Source organism: Physella acuta, unplaced genomic scaffold (genome assembly GCF_028476545.2).
Source record: "Physella acuta isolate Inbredline_101_S28 unplaced genomic scaffold, ASM2847654v3 ptg000079l, whole genome shotgun sequence".
In the NCBI taxonomy this organism is placed as follows: Eukaryota; Metazoa; Mollusca; class Gastropoda; family Physidae; genus Physella; species Physella acuta.
Genome location: NW_026731599.1, coordinates 3,052,717 through 3,074,657, shown reverse-complemented (window position 1 = coordinate 3,074,657; position 21,941 = coordinate 3,052,717). Strand labels below are relative to the sequence as shown.

The 21,941-nt window shown below is 31.5% G+C and overlaps 2 protein-coding genes across 2 annotated transcripts in view; both read left to right on the top strand.

The window, feature by feature from the left end:
- Positions 1 to 722: 722 nt before the first annotated feature.
- LOC131955995 (insulin-like growth factor 2 mRNA-binding protein 2) lies at positions 723 to 16,285 on the top strand. Its single transcript, XM_059320331.1, has 16 exons — positions 723 to 987; positions 3,712 to 3,766; positions 3,884 to 3,993; positions 4,430 to 4,484; positions 4,615 to 4,666; positions 5,350 to 5,435; positions 5,547 to 5,633; positions 5,724 to 5,763; positions 5,901 to 5,995; positions 7,016 to 7,132; positions 8,863 to 9,019; positions 9,362 to 9,463; positions 9,555 to 9,716; positions 11,396 to 11,503; positions 12,538 to 12,669; positions 13,734 to 16,285. The coding sequence occupies exons 1-16, from the start codon at positions 813 to 815 to the stop codon at positions 13,941 to 13,943; spliced, it is 1,743 nt and encodes a 580-aa protein (XP_059176314.1). The 5' UTR covers positions 723 to 812; the 3' UTR covers positions 13,944 to 16,285.
- A 1,240-nt stretch (positions 16,286 to 17,525) lies between these two features.
- The window catches only part of LOC131955973 (solute carrier family 12 member 3), a 72,790-nt gene continuing 68,374 nt past the window's right edge, over positions 17,526 to 21,941 (top strand). The window contains exon 1 of the mRNA XM_059320312.1: positions 17,526 to 18,175. Within this exon, the coding sequence (XP_059176295.1) occupies positions 17,747 to 18,175 (429 nt within the window). The 5' untranslated portion in view covers positions 17,526 to 17,746. The remainder of the gene's footprint in view (positions 18,176 to 21,941) is intronic.

Below are 21,941 nucleotides of genomic sequence, written 5' to 3'. Positions count from 1 at the left end.
TTTCGATTTGCACACCCTTCACCACCCCCTCAAACTGCAAAAATGCAGCTAAAAGGACATTTTAATTTGTTTTTACAACTCATTTTGGCGCCCCCTAAGGTCGGCGTCCGAGGACATATGTCCCCCCCCCCCTGCCCCCTCCCTCCCATCGCTATGCCTCTGCTGATACTTAAATACTTTTAACCATTGTCCTTCCCCCGTCCCCCATGAACGTTTTAAATGCCCCTCCAAAAGGAAAAATGTCTGAAAGAAACATAAGTTATGTCCTTATAGCAAAACAAGGGTTTATTAATCACTAGATTTTTAAAAGCTTTTTGAAGTAAATAACTATTTCTTGATAATTTAAATGCGTATCGAAATTTTTTTTAATGCAGCCTGTCGTGTATTGTAAGGGGACAAAATAAAATTTTCTCCCCTGAAAACACGTGTCCATCGCGAATAGAAGATTAAAAAAGATATAAACGACTTTTTTCGTATGTGCCCATTTTAATAGGGGTGTAAAATATTAATAATTATTTTAAACTTTAGATCGAGGATGTAGTCATTTATACCTTCGGGCGCTTATAACTAATTCCTAAAATTTATGAATTGTTTTATTGAAGCAACATCGAATAATATTACTTGTAATTAATAATTTTTTTTTAAATCGATCTGATTTACCCATTTTAATGACCCCTTGTGTATTAATGCGCCAGTCAATTACTTCCGTTAGAAATCGCTTTTGGGGAAATAGTACTCTAACCGTGTTTCTCTGTGGAGACATTGCACTATTAAGCGAAAGGTCGCGGCTCTTTACTCATCTTCGCCCTGTGATGATGGAGAAAGTGTTTCTTGGTAATCTGGCAGGAGACGTTAACGAAGGAACAATACGCAAGTTGCTTGAACAACAAGGAATCCTTTTCAACAATATTTCAATGAAAAGAAATTTTGCATTTGTAACGGTAAAAGACAAACTCTCCGTGGAAGAAGTAGTCAAGAAACTCAACGGTAAATAAAATGATAAATACAAATAAAATGCATGCAGGCTTTGCTAACTTAACATTAACAAACTAGGTAGTGGGTAAAACTCCATTTTAGCGTATTTTATTCGCCGCTTCACGTTCACCTCCGGTGGAGCGTATTCAACTGTATTTTATTATATACACCTCTAAACACACAAAAAAAGTTAGGAAAACACTAGGATTAGTAGGTGATGGATATGGATCTAGATCTAGACTAGTCACTAGATTCTACTTATTTTTTATTAATGTGTGTTTTAATTAGAAAAGGTAAAAAAAAGATTATAAATAATATTAAATAAGCATTAGGCCTACAGTTTCAACTAGATCTAAATAGCGTGTGATCGTGGGCAGGAGGAAAATCCCTACATGGTCAAGGGTTCACTGTGAGTTCACACTGACTTTAATTATCAACATACGTCATAGATCAGGGTCATTGTGAGTTCATGTAAGTTAATTTATAGAATCATGCCTTGCAATTGTGCGTTTCTATCCTACCCATTGCCATGAAAATCTTAACTGACCATTGCCATGAAAATCTTACCTGACGCCAACATATTTTCAAGGAAAAAAAGTTAAATCTAGATCTAAATAAATAGTAGGCCTAGGCCTACACATTAAATATTAATAAATATTCCAAGTTTTGTATTTTTTCCCAAGTATTGACAAAATTAATTAAAAAACTAAACCAAAAATTAAAAAAGAATTCAATAGGCTAGGCAGAGTGATTTCCTAACGTTTTTTGTGTGTTTCGGTTGTGTTTATAATAAAATACGCTCAATTGGAGGTGAACGTGAAGCGGGGAATAAAATACGCTAAAATGGAGTTTTACCCTAAATGTGAAACTTAGTTAAATTCTTAGGCTAGGAATCAAAGTCCATGTCGAGCTAGATCTAGATATTTTATAGAAATATATAGGGTCTACCCATAGATCTAGATCTAGTAATATAGAGTAGGCCTATTATAGAATATAGAGATCTAGATCTATACTATTACAAACTATTTAGAGTCTAAATATAGATTTAGATCTATTCTGTAGGCCTAATCACTGAATCAGTTCAATTTGTCCTGCTGAAAAAATTCCTTGATATTGATAAAATAATGGATTTTTAAATAGGCCTAGACAATAAGTTAAAATTAGGCTAATCTATAATCTAATAGATCTGGAATCTAGATCTCTAGTTTAAAAAAAATGGCCTATTAACTCAAAGGCCTAGATCTAGGCCTATTCTTAAGACTAGGTCTAAAAGTCTAAAGTACTGGATCTGCTTGCGTATGGACGCAAGAGTATAAAGTCTAACAAAAAATATGAACTCCCTAACTGGTGGGCCTAACCTATTTGCCAGTAGGAAAAACCTTATATTGTGTGTTCATAGCATCATCTGGACTGGCACCCTTTTAGAAAATGTAGTTATAGCACAAGCTGTATGATTAATGAAGTACCCATCTTGAGATCTGCACCTGTACACGGTCTTCGATAATGCATGAATGTAACCAGAAAAGGTAAAATTTTAAACATGTGAATCTTTAAAATTAGTAAAACAGATAAAAACAATGTTGTGTCTGAAATAAAAGACAACTTATCAAGTACTGTATCATCATTTGTTGAATGTAAAATGGAGTTTCAGTGTTGCTGCTAATTTTTGCCTTTGACTGGAACATGAAGACATCAACCACAGAGCTCACATGCAGTGTTGGTGAACCTTGTAAGACCAACTTGAAGACTCGGGTTATTGGTCCTAACACATAAAGTTGACTAATCCAGTCAAAATTGTATTCAGTTGTGCCTTTCTTGGCACCATAAGACAAGGACAGCCTTTGCATGCATATGAATAAGTAAAGGCACATCTTTATTATTCCTATGTTCATAGGCTTGCACTTAATGTAACACCATAAGGACAGTAGGAATTTGGTTGCTTTAAAAAGTTTGTTCCATATAGCCTATATAATGTGTGGGAATATTTTTACCCTTCCCTCACTCATGACTAATTCACATGTACATTCCTTAACCCACAAACTCTCATAAAAGAAACTTAATTTAAAAAATGAAAAGTCTCATCAGTCTGTAGTTTGTCCATGCTTTGATGGAGTAAAAAATAGGCTTGACTTTTTGTGCACTCAGATCTCCCACTGCATTAAAAATGTGCCATTAACTTAATCATTAACCCTTTGTACCCTTATCTCCTGAGGTTACAATACGCACATTGCTCTCATTTACTGCTGATATAAAAACAAGCTTATTTTTTATTCTAATGGACATCAATACATAAAATCACTGACAGTACTTCTCTTTAGTACACCCGTCCCCCCAGCAGGAAGATCATTGTCTCCGACATTGGTAGTTATGGAGTAGAATGCCAATTGTTTGCATTTCAAAACCTTCTTTTCATTATAAAAAACAACTGATAAACACAACAAATAATTTAGTTTGTAGTTACAGCCATGATAGGAACTTACCATGAGTTAAATAGTACTGGTTATGACATTTTTTTAATATAGCATTTTTATATACAGAATGTTGATGTTTGGTAAGGTGTCTCAAACCGATTTATCTGTCTGCCAAGGTTGTGAGATTTAGGACTCAAACTAAAAAAGTAGTATCGTAGTTCAGTGTGTTGACAATGCAGGACTTGGCCAATAAAGCTGGAGATTTACAAAATTCATTTGTTTATAGATTTTAGTTTTGATTTCAGAATTCATTTCCTTTTAACAGGTTATAATCTTGAAGGATCTGTAATGCAGGCTGAGCCATCAAATGGAAGGAGAAGGTATTTACTTTGGCACTGTTATAGCTACTTTTAATAGCAGGCTTTTAAATACTTATTTTTAATTAAAATTGAAAGTCTTTTCAAATATTGCTTATAAAATGTCCTCAACTTTTACAGTCGGAGGAGCAACAAGATACAAATCCGCAACTTACCTCCACATTGTTCTAAGGAACAGATTGAAGAACTTGTGAATGTTACATCAAGATGCCCTAAAAAGTTTGAACAAGGTAATATTCTATGTAGCTTTAAAATTAATTTAACATTCTTAATCTTTAGTTGGCTTGATTTAAAAAAAAAAATTAATAGCTATTAAGATTATTGAAATAAATTTTTTAAATTCCTGGATGAAAATGTATTTTTCAAATAGGTCTTTTTAGGCTGAAATAATTTTGTGTTTTTAGTGTATATTAGAGAAATTAGCATATGGTTAGACATTTAACAGATTATATTAATTTGAAAAAAACATTCTTAAAGCCACACATTTTGTAAAAAAGCAAACTCTTCCAATGAGCACTGCAGAAATTACTAACATTTAAAGTTCTTCAATGTACTTTTTTTTGGTTGTGCAAGCACTGTTGTCACAACACTTTTCCTCTGTTAACTATGTTTCTTAAAATGATTTAAAGAACCTTAACTAAGCTTGTTTTGTTCTTTAAATTATAGTTGGCTCTGAAGGAATAATGTATGTAACATTCAACAGTCCTGAGGAGGCTGAGGAGTAAGTTTTTACAGTTCTACTACAGTGGCTAAATACCATCTTATAATCTTAAAGCTAACATAAGTATTTTCTAAGCACAGCAGAAACACATTTTTTAATATGGTTCACATTGATCTCTTTTGAAAATTAGGTGTGTTGAGCAGCTGAATGATTATCGGTTTGAAGATGGTACACAAATAAAGGTAGGATTTTCCGCAGCTATCTTTCACTTTTCATACGTGTAACATTAATTTGCAATACAAATAACTAATTTGTTAATCCTTGTTTTTGTCAACACTAAAAATAAATGTTTCCTGTCTATCAACTGTTGCCGTTGTTTTTACTACTATGTCATTCTGCACTTATTGTGTTATACTCACACTACACCACAAAGCATTCATGTTGTCTTTCTTAACAATTACAAGTTCTCAAACAACCTTTACCAATTTTCTCTGTTATTATCTACCATTTATCCCCAACCCTGCATAAGCAAATCATTGCCTAATCTTAATATTCAGGAAAAAAAAGCAATTTTTAGCAACATTTTGTTATCTAATCCGATTTTATTGGCTCATTAAATTAGTTTATTTTTTAGCATGCATCTGTTCTTTTGTCACCGATTATGAACAGTAATTTTTGTTCCAAATAATGTTTCTAGCAGTCTGCTATTCAGTTTTATAGCTTTTTTTATTTTTAAAACTAGACATAAATGTTTAGCTCCTATGTGCCTTTTGTTGTAAACACTTTTTTCTTACTGTCAATCGTATTTAGATTGGTAATCAAATTTAGTTAATAAGTTATTAATTATGAAACAAAACGCATGTGTAGGTTTCCACTTAAATTTTTTTTATAAATGTATAGTGCCCATTTTAAAATAAAAATATAGGTGGACTTTTTCCGAAATCAACGTCGATCAAACAGAAGCAATTCCAACAGTAACTCTGGCCTTGCTCGACAAGATCTTCCTTTACGGTATAGTATTTATCTTTACTTAACAATTAACTGGTTAATTCTATTCTGATTAGCAGCATTAACTAAGTGTTAACTTGTACCATAATTTCTGTACTTCATATTTTCCTAAAGCATTGTAGTTGCCAGTGACTATGTAGGAGCAATTATTGGAAAGCAAGGTCAAACTATAAGAAAGATAACATCAGAGAGCAGAGCTAGGTAATGATTTGATTCACTTATATTTAAGAAAGTTATTTCTGTGTAGATTTGATTTTCTAAAGTAATCTAATAAAATTTTCATTATTTCAGAGTGGATATACATAGGAGGGAAAGTCATGTTCCTGACACAGTAAGTTTTAAAATCTAATTAGTAATACTTAAGCAGCTCAACTATTGGTTGTGCTGCAATGTATTAATTTTATTTAATCATTGTGAATGTTAGTTGTAGATTTTAAAAGTTTATTAACAATTTTATATTTACTACAGCTTGTAACAATCAAAGGTTCACCAGAGAGTTGTTCAAAAGCTTGCAAGGAAATAATGACTGTTGTTAGACAAGAAGCAGACTCATTAAACCGAGGGTAAATTAATTTATTCCTTTCCATGTTGTTCCATTATTCGGTGACAGTATAAATTGGTTTTTGCTATGACTTATGTTATTTATGTAAAATTGTACTGTTGCTTTTACCTTAGAATTATTTGATGTTCTACTGACACTATTATTTCTCTTTTATTGATTTTTTTTTTTTTTACCAAATTTAAATAATGGAAAACAACTTTAAATGTCTACTTTCCTTTGTTTAAAATAAAAGTTAATTTTATTAATAGATATTGTGCCCTTAACTCATTTGCTACAAATACGACATACCCCCCTCACTACCAATGCAACATGACGCAATCACCGTTACTTTATTTTACCTATCGTGTTTCTTTTGCATTATTTTCATGCAAATAGCGTATCTACGCTTTTGACTCTTACTAAATATAGTACAAAAATGCACACTATTTTTTCTTGATATTTTTAAAATAATTTTATACCAAGTTTACGAAGTCGAGTTTTTGTTAAAATGTTTACACTTTTTTCGTGTAAAAGGTTGCTTCTGCATTATCTTAGTTTTCAGTTAGTTTTAAAGAATCAGTTAAATAGATTCTATATTGTTAGATATTTAAGCTATTAAAATTCTAAATCAGAATCTATTGTAACTTCATAATTTTTTAAATATTAAGAAATAATACTAAGGCATTTCATAGTGGTCTCAGACCTGATGGTTGCATCACAAAATTAATTCTAAATGATAAATACAATTAGAAAAACATATTAAATTATATATTTTCTTGGAGCTAATACATTTCTTTATTAATTCAATTAGTATATTTTGTGCCTTTTTAAATTAATTGACTTCTTTCAAAACATTTTCAAAGAATAGTTGTTGGAGGTTACCTCCCTTAGCTTGGAACTGGGCAACCCATTTGTAGCAAATGATTTAAAGAGTGTATTTACAGGGATGCTGTTTTTTACACATTTATGAAAAATATAATTTTTAGAAAGTTTATTGGTTGGCTCAAAATATGTTGTTTACTGGGTTTGTTTCTATTTTCAGTGATGTCCCTTTTAGAATTTTATGTCCGAATAGCATCTGTGGAAGAATAATTGGCAAACAAGGCAATGTCATAAAAGTTTTTATGGAAAAGACCAATACAAATATAGTAGTTTCAAGGTATGAATCTATTACTCTTGTGCATTAAGCATAAACTTGCTCTTCTAAGAGGTACCGATTTTTAAGTATGTATCTTGTTTTAAAAATTATTCAATAACCTGGATAATGTATGAACAGTCATATTTATCTCACGCCCATACAGTAGTTTGCTATTTTCTGTGTAGCTAATATCACCAGGATTGTGAGTGATTAACCATTAATGACCCATTCATTCTCCCAAAACACCACCCTTGACGGCTCCAATGTAAGGAGCATAACTCTGAATGATCAAGTGAACAGTTTCACGAAATGTTTGTTTTTGTCTAAATGAAATTGAAAATTAAGATAAAAACTACTGCTTAATGTTGGGAATAAACCTGGCTTTCCAACAATATTAAATAGAATATATTATATTCAGTAGAAGTACAGTATAAAAATAAAAATGAGAAAATCCAACACGTCATTTTATAGGTAGTCAACTTCACTTATTTTTGTCTAAACAACTATGCATCAAATTTAACAGTTAAATATCAATTTGGTTATGTTTAAGATATATAATTCATAAAATACATGCCTAAATACGTTTATAGGCAAGATTTTATTTTATTATTAATATTAAATCAACTAAAAATAGGACAGATGAGTCTAAAATGTTGGGATAGAAAGAAACTAATATTTTGTATCTTTCGAAATTGCCATTGAAATTAGAAGACCGGAAAAGGATGCTGAAATTATCTAACTTCTAAAAATTTTTATTTTTCTATGCGTATTGTAAGCGGGCGTTACGAGCCATCATGGGCAGCGGGCGTTATGGGTCATCAATGGTTAAGATTTTTAAAATAACACTCAACTTGATTAGTTTGCATCAATATTTCTGGTGCAGGTTGAGAAAATTAAAAGGAAATTAAATCACAGACAAATCAAACCCAGCAGACTGCAAGCATCAATATTAGGGTGGTTTCTTACAGAATTAGATCTATAGCTGTGTAAAATAACTTCATGGCAAGCTTCCGTGTGAAAGCTGGTGAAACTTTGGTTTAGAAATTTAATGTCTCTTTAAAACAATTAAACCCATCATCTACAGTAGCTTACAAAACAATAACTTTTACTTTTACTATAATTCAACATGACCATACTTTGGCTTACAATAAAAAAAATACTTAGGTTTTATGGACATTTTTCCATTCAATAAACATGACTGAAGGGGGAGAAATGGAACCCCTGACTTTTAAAGCTTGTTTTTGCTATTTGGATTGGCTGGATGCATAATATACTCACTTGGCTTACATACATTAATTGAAAAAATAATTACTAGTAAAGCGTCTTTAAACTTGGCAAACATTAAGGCAGTTTGCTAAGGCTAAATAAATTACCTAAATAGTACAAAACTGTCGATCTCTACCCATTATTACACTAATAAGTTTTTAATTGCCAGTAGCATTATGCTTTGTCTAGAATTCTTATTTTATGAGGAGTGGGGAGTCGCTAGTCTGTAGAAATGCTATCCTAGATATATGGACTATATATATATATAAAAATGCATAGTACTTTAAAGTGTTCTACGTTTAAATGTAACTAACTGTCTGTAACTAACTGAAGTGAATTTTTTTGTTTTAATTTGTCCTTAAACTTCATCATTTTCATATTGTATACATTTCTTTTAATTAAATGCAGGATTCAATTTAAAAAATATATACCATTTTTTGTACAAATAGAATCTCTATTTTGGTGTAAACCATTTTCTGTGACAGTTTTGATCCCTTTCCTGGAGGGCTTATGGATTCATCTAGCAACTATGTAGACAGAGTAATTACAATAACTGGCTCCACTGATAGTTGTTCAGAAGCAGAAGAAAAAATAAGTGAAAAAATGAGACAGTGTTTTGAGCAAGATGCAGGTTCATTTCAGGTAAATATGCCGTTTTGCTTGTTTTTTACCTTTTAGATTTAACTTTGTATTGTAGAAACTCTTGTAAAAAACTTTGCTAGCTTACTTGCCATCAAAATAGACAGTTGAAATTGAGGATCTGTTTTTGAAAATGTGATACATTTTCTGATGTTCAAAATTTTTTGTAGAATTCTTTTAATGTCTTGCATTATTTTTTTAGAGTTTTGCTTTACAATAGACCAGAAAAAAGTTGTGGCCTTCAGGAAATAAGTTCCAATGCCTAGTTTACATAGTTTTCTTTTGATAAGGTAACTTTTGCATATTTGAAACTCTTGTTCTTGTATTGTTGCAATTCCTTTGCAGTATGGTGCTCAGCAGCACATGATGTTTCCTGGCATGCCTGGACTTCCCTTAATGCCTGCAATGGGACCTTATCAAACCATGAGACCACCAATGCCATATATGGTAAGTTAATTTTTAAATACTTATTGTTAAAAATGTTCAAATTGGTGCATGAAGTTGCTTGAAATGATAAATGTAACTGCTTGAATTACAGGGAGCTGCTTATTATCCAGGAGCTTTCAGTGGCCCTCCACAGGTTCAGCAACAGCCAGAAGTAGTTCAACTATATATACCTGAAAAGTCTGTTGGGGCAGTTATTGGTAGCAAAGGTCAAAATATTAAGAATATAATGCGACTGTCTGGTGCTCGCATTAAGGTATGGATTTAGTTGGTTTACATTCCTTAGAATTCTCCCCAACTTATATATTACAATTAATGAATTGCATACTTTGAGAATGGTGACCGGAAAGATGTGCAACTGGAAAACTGCGCACTAAAAAAAAGTGAGCAATGGCCTTTTGTTTTCTTAAAATGAACATTTATAAACATTAACAAAGAGTGACTACTTGTATACTGTAGCATAATAAAACATTTCCACATTATGACAATATGTAAGCGTATAAGTATAATTAATTTGTATTTGCACATTTCTCTGGTTGCGCAGTTTTCCGATTGCATATTTTCTGGGAACCTTTGGGAATACATACCAGCTACACACTATACAGAAATAAGATGTAATTTTTCAAAAATCATTTCATACTGTTAAAAGTGTTATGGCTTAAAAAAAAAAGATCTTTGGTTAAACACTAGGACAAAAAAAGCCTAATTGAATTCCAACCTCTGTATAATTTTTTATAACTTATTACCAGCAAGACTTGTGATACCATGTTCATATTTAAATGCTTTAAATAGACTTTTGCCACTCTCACTGCCAGTATTACTGATTCACAATCTTAGATTTCTAAAAAAAAATTCAGTTTAGTCAGTTAAACAAAAAAAAACTACTCAGAAGACTTTGAAAATCAACCTTTACAACTGATCTTGTAACACATAGGCATTTGTATATTTCATAAACATATGCCTCTATTTGCTACTTCATCCTTGTTTAAAACTCATCTTTTATCGCATCACATACCTAGAAAGCTTTTCGCTATCATTTGCAAAACTGGACAAAATGTTACATGACTTTAAAGATCAAGATAAGACACTTTAAATACAATACTTTCCAATACAACAGAATGTAATCATAATTTATTAGTACAGAGCCTTTAATTTTTAACCATATCTTGACATTTTTCTGATTTAGAATGTAAGATGAAAATACACTTTTGGCATACTGCACTTAAAAAATATATAATATACAAAATGCTAATAATTGTATATCTAGAAAAATGAGTAACCCTGCATCTCTACCAGTTTTTAATGTTTAGGGCCTAATTTAAATGTTTTCTAAGATTATCTGTATTACATACTTAGTATGACACAAATAACAGCTTTACTCACTAAATATTAATTTACTGAAGCAGTATTTTGTATTGTAGTTTGTTATAGTTCTAAAAATGCAAATCATATAAGGAGGTTAGTTTATTATGTAAATGCTTACATGAGATTAAGGAAATATGTATTAATAAAGAACTTTAACTGATCACTGCAAGAATAGAAAATCTTAAACAGCAGTGAAAAAATTGTGAAATTTAAAATTATTCAAAGTAGTAAGTTAGGGTTTCCAGAGTTAAATTTTTTAGTTTCAATGTTGGTAAAATTTGGAGCATGAAATTCAGATTTCACTAAGAGTGGCATTGCTGCACATAGTTGGGGCATCTAGCCAGCAGTTCTTAGAAAAATCAAAAAAGCTACTTAGTTTTTTTGTATATTAGCCAATCAATAGTTAAATATGTGTATAGTTTAGTTATCATATTTTGTTTAATTAATTATTCACTCTATTTCTGGTGAGATAATTTAATATTCATTTAACCACAAAATTAATGCCCGAAATACCTTAAAATATGTTTTGCATTGCTTCATGTGGTTCTGATTTTATTTTTTATTAATTAGATTTTAGGTGCCAATGACAAAAATGGATCAGGAGAGAATAATCCCTTTAGTCATTCAGGTGATGAACGTAAAGCTGTAATCTCTGGATCTCCTGAAGCCCAGTGGAAGGTAAATAAAAATAGTTGCTTTTTTCTGATTTTTTTGCCTCATCAAATTTTAAGTTGGCCACCTTTTTTTTTTCCCCACTGGTTTGGTAATTTTGTATTGAAATTCGGATCAAAAAGTTAAAATAAAATGTTTATAAATTTAGTCTTGAGTATAGTAATTGAGAATGATAAACATCGTACAAGTTTATTACATGAATTGCATGTGTGTAGTAGTATTTGTCTCATGCTTGTATTAAGGATAACTATTTATAATAGTATATCTTTATACATCTATCACTTATTATTGAGGTAAAGTAATTTAGATTCATAAAAAAAAATAGAAATATTACATTTTAAAAAATAAAACAATTACTGTTAGATTGTATAATCAAGTACCTGTCATAATTTTGTAAGGATCTTGCATAGGTTTATTTTTCAAAAATAATTTTATTAAATTGAGGTATGGACCCATGTTTTTTTTTACCTACAATTGCACAGTTATAGCTGTAAGGTCATAATTACTGCTGTTAAAATTTGATTGATATATCTTAGTAAATTTTTTGTTCCTTTGTTTGGATAAGTGAAAAAATGAGACTGTGTTTTGAGACCTTAAGGTTCAGGGAACCATTTATTTAACAAAAACCAGTTTTTTTTTTTGTTTTTATTAAAAAAAAGAAAGAATTTTAAAATAAGCAAAGGCATTAACATGGTTTTGCTAATTGTTATAATAAAACTTATTTTTTATTTTTAAACTTATTTTGGAATTATACATGGGTAAAAAGCATGTTTAAGAATAACATAGGTCCAAAGCATGTTTAAGAATAACATAGGTCCAAAGCATGTTTAGGAATGATACATACGCAAAAAGCATGTTTAGGAATGATACATATGCAAAAAGCATGTTTGGGCCTTTTTTTAGCAGCATAACGACTTCATTCAACCAAGTTTTTTTTAAAGTTTTATAATCCTTTTGCTTTTAGTTAATTTAAAACCTATGTACATTTATAAATTTTGTGTCCTTCCTTACTGAAACGAAACACTATTGTTCTTTAAAAGGCTCAGTTCTACATTTTTGAAAAAGTTAAAAATGAGTTGAGACTAGCAGCACATGATGAAGTTCATTTGAGAACAGAAATAATGGTGCCAAAACAGAGTATTGGAAGGATAATTGGAAAGGGTGGCCAAAACGTAAGTATATTTTCTGTGTAACTCATTTATAATCCTTTAATTAGATATTGTTTACTGCTGAAAGTCACTTATTTGGTAAAATAAAATTGTTTAAATAATACTTTGCTGTTAAAAAAAACAGCTGTTTCAGCTCTTTAATTGTTAGGTTGCTTAATTATGCTAAATATAGGTGAAGTCATTACTCAAATTAATTTTAAAAAAATTATATTTTAAAAAAAAAACCAGCAACATTCAATCCAGCAAAGTAATTATACAAAAATAAATACTCAGAATTAAATGTAGTTTTAAAAACAAATGTTGAAAAATTGAAATTTCTGATTTAAATTTGGGGGGGGGGGGGTGTCGTGTAAAGTAAGGGTGAACTGAAAAATTAGCTTGGCGTGTGTATGGTTTTTAGATTTTATTTCAAACAGATTAATTCTAAAGTTTTCTGCAAAAATGATTTTGCTCAAAGATCCATTTAAATACACATTTTCTACTACCATGGTTAGAAAGATTTGTCCATTTTCTATTTTAATGGGAAAATAGTTTAAATACTAAATATTTTCACCAAATTGCAAAAAGCGCGTGAAAAAAAAATGCTTCTTAGACGTTCTTGCTCGTAACTTTATCATAAGATTTTTTTACTAAGAAAGTAGAAGAGCAGCCTGGTCTAGACCCAAAAGTCTCAAGTTTGAATCTCTGACTTGTCTGTATTACATCCCTGAGTCCATCCAGTTCTCGACTCACATTAGAGAAAAGCAGTTGGGCAAGAAACGTTAGCTCTTCTTCATCTTCCTTATAGTTCACTAAGTCCAAAGTCCAAACATGAAGAATTTGGTAAATTTAAGGGAGTTGGTCACATGACTTGATGCCGAGAGATACTGAAAAACAACTGATTTTATTAGATTTTAATTTTACATTTGTCTCCATAGCTCTTAACTTTTGAATAGCTACCTTGATCTACCTTGTATTCTTGTAATTGTACACTTTTGAGTCCTATTCCCAAATTCAAACACTAGCAAATTAGTTTCACACTTGCAATAGAATTTTTTAATATTCCTAAGATATTCATGCTGTTGCAGGTTAAAGAGATGCAGAGAGTTAGCGGTGCCATAGTTCAACTTCCAATGGAAGAGCAAGGAGATGTTGATGAAGTTCCAGTTACAATTATAGGCCATTTTTATGCCACTCAGTCTGCTCAAAGACGTGTACGTTCCCTTATGAATACATTCTCAAGAGCTCAACCTGCTCCTAGAAGAACAAGGCCAGGTGCCCCTCAGCAGCTGCTATAATTTTTCATGCATGGGCAGTGTCAAAAGTTAAGCTCTCTCATTGATCTTTGATGGATACTCGAAAGCCTGTTGAAATTTAACTGCTTGTCAAATCTTTTTAAAAAATTTTCAGTTGAGCATACAAATTCCTGCTGTCATTTTCTCGCTATGCTAGGCTGGCATTGCCCAAGCCCTAATTGTTGGTTGGTTTTGTTACAAAATACTTAATATGTTTAGATTGTGCTACATTTATTGTGATTCTTTTTTTTTTTTTTTTTTTTTTTTTTTGCGCCCCTTAAATCATGTTTTGGATTTAGGAGTGAAAGAATGTGTCTATTATATACACAACTTGTTATACAATTTGTTCTAAACATGTTGGTTTGAGATCAAAATTGATGTGAAGATGAGATAACTATTTTTTTAATGATTGTTCAACTTTTTTCTATATGTTGATAATATTATATATTTATGTATTTTATGGTGAGAATACGCTTTTGTACTCACTGAAAGTTTGATAAAATATGCAAAATATTGAACAAGATACAGCAAAAACCGTCTTGCTAGATAAATGCAATGTGGGTTTGGTACAAGCTAAAACTTTCAGTATTTATTTTAACGTACCTCTGAGTTTACAATAGCCTTTCTCAAATATCTGTTCCTAGCTGTTTAATTTATTATGTCAAATGGTGTGTTTTGTGTATCAACTTTGAAACATCAGTTATCACACAAGTTGAAGTTCGTATTGTTCTTCTACTTCTATTACGTAAGAGTATGTATTGCAAGAAAACCAATGATTTTTGTAATCTAGTGCTTGTCTCTAGTATTAGCAATTGAATGCTAGTCATAAAAGAAATTTAACACTATCCAGCTTAGCTCACTGAGAAAATAACCTCAGGAAAATTTCTACAGCACAAAAACATCATGAAAGATTTATGATGAAAAGCATTTGACAATTTTTGTAGACTTAATTGCGCTTTTTTTTTAAAAATTATTATTATAAAAGGTCAGCTGTTAAAGAAATTCAGCATAGTTTTCTTTTTAAGTTTCAATTACCTTGCATTCAGTTAAGTCATATTATTTAAATTATACATTTTTAGGGTTGAGTTTAGTTATCTCACCCTTATATCTATTTACATTCCATTAATTACAACTTAACAAATTAGCTGTTAACCCATTAACTCCTTCCTAATTTTAATTTTGTCAAAACTTCTCTGAATCTGTAAGAATTCTTACATTTGTTTTAATCACTGTATTAACTGTACATAAGAGACATGGGTTTTTTCTTTGAGTTATTTATATAATATAGTACTAGTCAACCAGTATTTATAATAATTAAAACATTAGCTGACCTTTTTTTTTTTTAATTTGAATTTACTTTTTCTTAAGATGCATACAGTTTCTAGTTAAGTGGGTGTTTTTTAAAGATAATTTTGAACCAATAATGTAAGCTGCAAATGAAAATGAATGTCATGGTCATATCACATATTCTGAGTCATCTTTTTATATTTGAAAAAATATTAAGAAACTGAAATATGTGAGTAGACCTATTGTTATTTGTGTCACCACTATACATTTATAATTAAAGCATGTGATTGGTTCATGTTATTTAAACATTTAAAAAATGTAGGTAATTGTAACTTGATTAGGATGTGAGCGAAAGTTTTGATATCTTTTTGACACTTTTGGTTAGTGATGTATTATCAATGGTCTGTTACAAGTACTTCTTTAAAGTAATCATGTGAGCAGATTTAAAGAAATGACTCCAGCATGGTTACATTTTTAAAAACTGAAGTAGGCTAACATTAAAGTTTCTACATGTACTTGTATTTAAAACATCTGTTGGGGAAAAGCCAGCACTGCCTTGCTTAAGAACAGAAATCCTAGTTCAAAAAAGGTGTAAAACCAATAGGTATATGTGGCTTGGTGATGGGATTTTGTCTTTCAATTAAGAAAGCATGTTGGTTCACCCATGCCTGTTTTATGATGTTACAGTTAAAGAGGAATGATTATTTATTACCACTTTGAGTAAACCTTTTCTTTGTTGTTGTTGTGTTGTTGTTTTTCATTTTCTATCCGACCTAATTTTTCTCTCCAATATTTTTTAGTACTTGTTCAGTTAAGATTAAAGGTAGTTGGTGGAGACAATAGTCATGCGCAGCATTAATTTTATCCACTATTCTTGAACATATAGTGCATACAGTTGTTTTATGATGTTGAATAGTCAGAATAGGTTGACTATTTAGTACCATTAGTAATGTCAATTCTATGGCACTAAGTGTAAAAAAAAAATATACAAATCACTACTGTCCTGCTCCCTCCTGCCTCTTTAAATGAAAAAAAAAAGAAAAAAATATCTTGTTCAATTTGTGACTTTGTTAATTTTATTCAGTATGAATGAGGTATGAGTGCTTTATTGATGAAATTTAACATTGCTTTGACATCACCCTCTCTACTGGATATTTTACACTACTAATACTATGTTCCCTAGCAATTATGCTTTAAACTAAATTAAACTGAATTATTACACTGTTCTAAAATTCCATGTTCCAACATGATACAGCCAACCCTTTTTTTTTAAAAAAACTTTCTCATAAGTATTGAATAGAAGTATTGTAATCCTGTAAGCATAACTTGAGCACAGTATGGGTTAGGTTGAGAAAATTTAATTCACAAATTAGTAGTGCATCTGCTGGCAAAGAAGTGACAATGCGTTAGAACACAGAACCCGTAAGTCAGTTTTGTTAACAGAACCACCAATTATGTAATTGACCTCTTCCTATTCTGTGATAGAAAGGCAAAGGTGATAGACAATATAAAAATCTCTTCATGAACTATCTGGAATGTGACTGTCATGTCTGAAAGTAAGGATTTACTAAGAATCTAAATCTAAGATACTTTTACGATGAAAAACAATGTAATTTTTAAGCTTAATTTAAAAATTTTAATACTAATAATTATATCATGCAGAGTCAATGCTAGTGTATAGACCCTAGCTAGCTAGATATATTCTATACTAATAATATTACTTATGATAGTTAGGCTATAGTTACGTTAAGTATAATATAAGTATTATACTATAGTGACGCCTATCATATCATTATATTTATATTGAATATTGGCCTAATAAATTTATAATAATCATGATTGGTTCATATTATTATTGAAAAAGGCTACTATACTTAATTAATTAAACCGTATTTCTAGAATCTTTCTCCATTCTTTATGACAATACAGGAGATTCTAGATGGTATTGTCTATGATTTAGATCTAGATTATGAACTTCTTGTTAATTTTTTTTTCGGTCAAGTCATAAATTAAATAAATCTAAATGTAAATAAATGGGAGACTACTCTTTTTAATTTGCGTGCATTAATTGCCTGTACGTCACTTGATATTTATAACTTAAACTAGATGGAATTTAATCTTATTATTTAAAAAAAAAATTGAAAACAGTAGTAGAGTTTTACATGTATTTCATTAATAGATCTGCAATTTTCGCTATGTAAATTTAAAGAGTGATTTGCTTTTTTTGTATTATCTTAATACATTGGGTAAAAACAAAATAGACATAATATTAAGCTGGTACTCGTACCTGGCATATAAATAAAAATCAATGAATTATTTGTCTATGACCAGCATTTCTTGTGTCTGTACGATGTTGTGACATCTAGATTCTAGATCTATCATTAATTCGTATGTTCAACTGATAACAGCATATCTGTTCTTTAGATTAAATTTGGAGTTGTTTTTATAAATTACTAGTGCTAGTTATTACTGTAAATGAATACCTAGTAAACATACGTTACAAATAATTTTCATTCAGCATGGAATTAAATACAGAAGAAATGAAGAAAAGTGGATCCCGCTTCCAAGTAGCTAGAGTGGATTCAAAAGATGACGAAGCCAGAGAAAACTTGGTAGATACGAATGATCCACTTGGCTCAAATAGAAAAAAATCACCTGATCATAAAAAAAAATCAGTAGTCCTACCTAACATCGACACAAGCAATAGTACTTCAAGTCAAGATGGACGAGTTGATTTAAATAATTGTCCAGAATCACCTTGTGCAACTTTTTCAATCAGTGGTGATTCTATGAGAAGCCGAGGATCTTTAGAATATACTAAAACAAATTGTGTTATGAATACAATTGAAGCTCTGCCTTGTGTTGATCATTATAGAAATATTTTTTCTGCAACTGGTGGTAATCTTAAGGCAAGACCAACTCTTGCAGAATTGCATGAAGAACTACTGGTAAGTCTTAACCGTTACTCTTGATTTAGATTTTAGGCCCATAATTAATAGGCCCTAATTAATTATTTACTAATTTAATTGTACTAGGGGTATAGAGGCCTTTATGAATGTAATAATACTATTGTAGAATATCATGCCGTCTAGATAAAATCTAGCTGGTAAGCAAAAATGATCTCTGACATAGACATGATTAGACAAGGATATTAGGTTGATTTAATTAATAGCCTACATTTTCAGTTCAGTTATGTTTTTCACATAATAAAACATGTCCTATAGCCCACCATTGCATTTTACATTGACCAAGCTAGTTAGCTCCTACTGTGAACCCTAGCTAATTATTCAATTAAACATTCTTTAAAACCTAATAACACAGCTGAAAAGTGTAAAGGGACAGCATTGGCGCCATACTTGAAGTGGGCTTATTATGAAACATAACTTGTAGGCCTATACAAAAAATGTACTAATAGTGAATACAAATTGAACACTATAAAAGTTATTGTAAATTGGTCTAGTACAGTGTTTCTTCCAGACTTTTTTCTCCGGGGGGGCACTTGAAATTCTCGGGGGGGCGGTAAACTTTCTTCGGGGGGGCGGACACTGTTAAAAGTATATATTTTCTATATAAATTATATAAATTTCATTTCGTTCGGGGGGGGGGGGGGGGGGGGCGGTAAAAAATTTTCGGGGGGGCTAAGAGATGCCTGGAGGAAACTCTGGTCTAGTACCGACAACAATCACTTTCAACACGCACTAAGACTCATTGTTCAAACCAGAAAATGATACAAACTTCAAAAATGTATTATAAATGACAAGGATAGTAGGCCTATAATCTATATCAACATTACAATATTACAAATATAGTGTACTATACAGGGTTCCCGCGGCCTCCTGAAATTTCAGAATGTCCTGGAATTCTCCTTGAATTTTAAAAATCCAGAAAACTCCTGAATTTCTCCTGGAATTTTAACATTTCTCCTGAAATTTTGTAAAATGTCCTGAAATTTTACTTGCATGGATAATTTTGGCCTATATTTTTTTCTTTCGTTAGATCTCTAGGTAGATCTAATCAGATTTGACCGGCCCCAGTAAAATGTTCTGCTTTGTCGATTCTGGGCATACAAGGCATAATTTTCATGATACCAATACCATGTCCATTTTAAAAGATAAATCATGGTTCCAGCTGTTCTGTTTGTTTATTATTGACATTGTTAGTTAAAACGTTAAAGGCTATAGATTTTGGAACCATAAATGTAAACATTGCACCATGCAGTGCTTTTCAATTTTCAGTGCATCACATTGTCTTATTATAAGTGATACAGTAGGCTTTGTTTATATAACGACTTAAATTTATTTTATAGTTGCCACTGTTTTTACTTTTTCGCATAATGTAAAGAAAATATTAAATACACGCACATTGCAAAAACATATTAAGCGGATCAATTTCAAATATCATTTTCGTTTAGATTCCTAGAAAAAGTGGATACATTTTAATAATATGGTCGAAAAAACGAATTAATTAAACTGTTTTGTCATTTTCCAAGGGATGTAATTTAATAAAACTAAATTCAACTCACGCTAATTTAAACAAAAATATGAATGCAAAATCTACAAACATCCGAGAAGGAATTAGTGTTGCAATAATAGAATTAGCAAAATGTGAATGCAAATTGATGAGTGTTGTCGTTTGTGTGTTGCGTTTGTGTTTGCATTGTGTTTGTGTTGTGTTTGTGTTTTCTTTTGTGTTGTATTTGTGTTTTGTTTTGTTCTGTTCCCAAGTTGGTACATTTAAAAAAGATTTACTGTTGCAGAGCTCGGGTATGCAGCTAGTATATATATGAGTGTGTGTGTTTTGGGGGGCTGGTCTGTGTACAATTGATAGCTCTCCTCCAATACTGGGAATAAGTGGCTACATTAAGACATAAAACTTGAGTAAAAAAACATTTGTCAATAGTGACTGCAGTTGGTGAGGCAGAGAAGTGTCAGTATGTTATACCTGTTAATAAAAGACCATTTGATATCATTTTATAATTGAACTATAAAATGGTTATATTTTTGTTTTATTCCTTCTTGAAATAATATGTATAGAGTAACATATTGTTTGAAATTGATGAAGTATGGTAGATGTAATATAATACTCTATTTATAGCCCTGGCACACATGGCCTACATTTATTGAATGTTACTCACACTGTGTCATTTAGTTTGTGTAATTAGATAGTTATAAAGACAACCTAAGCTTTCCCTTGGTATTGTGACAGTGTCATGTCAGTTTGTGTAGTTAGAAAGTTGTAAGGTTGCCTGAGCTGTAACATTGTGACAGTGTCATGTCAGTTTGTGTAGTTAGAAAGTTGTAGGGTTGCCTGAGCTGTAACATTGTGACAGTGTCATGTCAGTTTGTGTAGTTAGAAAGTTGTAGGGTTGCCTGAGCTGTAACATTGTGACAGTGTCATGTCAGTTTGTGTATTTAGAAAGTTGTAAGGTTGCCTGAGCTGTAACATTGTGACAGTGTCATGTCAGTTTGTGTAGTTAGAAAGTTGTAAGGTTGCCTGAGCTGTAACATTGTGACAGTGTCATGTCAGTTTGTGTAGTTAGAAAGTTGTAGGTTGCTTGTGACAGTGTGAGATCCACCGCTGCATGTCTTAGAGCTGTCAATATAATGCCGTGTATTGACTTTTCCTCTGGCCCAAGTGCTATTTATCTGCTTATTGATGTCATGTCCTTGGCTCAGACCGCATTTCGTGATTTGAACGCATGTACAACTTGAGAGCCTAGCGTTGGATTGAATGATGAACTTTGAACGTTTTTTTTTTTAAATTCATCTTTACTAAATCAGATCGAGGCTAGTTATTTATCCATAATGTGGCGAATCTGATCTATGCTCACCTAACCAAGACGAGACTAACCTGAGTTGACCTAACCAAGACGAGGCTAGCCTGAGTTGACCTAACCAAGACGAGACTAGCCTGAGTTGACCTCCCCAATGCTGACTAACTGCTTCTCACCAGATGTCACAATATTTTCCCACGTTTTCTTTAACTTGCTTTCTCTGTTTGTGTGTTTGTTTGTCTTTCCAATCAAATCTTGCGATCGAAATTTCTGGCACTTCCCAGTTAGCTAGCGCGCTGAAATTTTCAGGGAAGCTTTCTTTTGGATGACCATTGAATATTCAATTGTTATTATTACTAAATTGATCAATGGAAACATTGTATTGAGCATTTTAGACCGCTATATAATCTATATATATAATTATCCTCTGCTAGCCATTAGAAAAAAAACCAGCGACGCGTACCTCGCGCGCAGTGAAGCGAACGATCACATGTCGCCACAGGCTTAGGGGCAGAGAATTTAGCTTGAACCGAGTTTAAACTTACAGGAGGTAGGCCAGTTTGGGGGAGACGATATGGTCGAGTGGTTGGGCACACGATTGCTATCCCACTCGACACGGGTTCAAATCTATGTGTTCTAGTCAGTAACGTATTCAAACAACATGTTTTTTACGAGTTGTCTTTTTACGAGTTGTCTTTTTACGAGTTGTCTTTTTACGAGTTGTCTTTTTACGAGTTGTCTTCGTTTACCCAAAAAAAAAGTGAAAAGATAAAATCGATAGCAAGATTTTAATGCAAACAAACAGACAAAGACTAAAAAGTAGAAAATAATAATCATTAAAAAAGTTTTAAAAAACCCACGTTTTCTGATTGAACTAAAAAGTAGAAAATAAATACTATACATACAATAATGCAAGCGATCACTCTACTATAAGCTATCAA

Excerpts from the sequence above, each read along its gene's own strand:
- LOC131955995 (XM_059320331.1), top strand. The coding sequence starts at position 813 with ATGATGGAGAAAGTGTTTCTTGGTAATCTGGCAGGAGACGTTAACGAA. Across the intron at positions 3,994-4,429 it reads CCCTAAAAAGTTTGAACAAG|TTGGCTCTGAAGGAATAATG; the intron begins GTAATATTCTAT and ends TTTAAATTATAG. Across the intron at positions 5,996-7,015 it reads GCAGACTCATTAAACCGAGG|TGATGTCCCTTTTAGAATTT; the intron begins GTAAATTAATTT and ends TTCTATTTTCAG.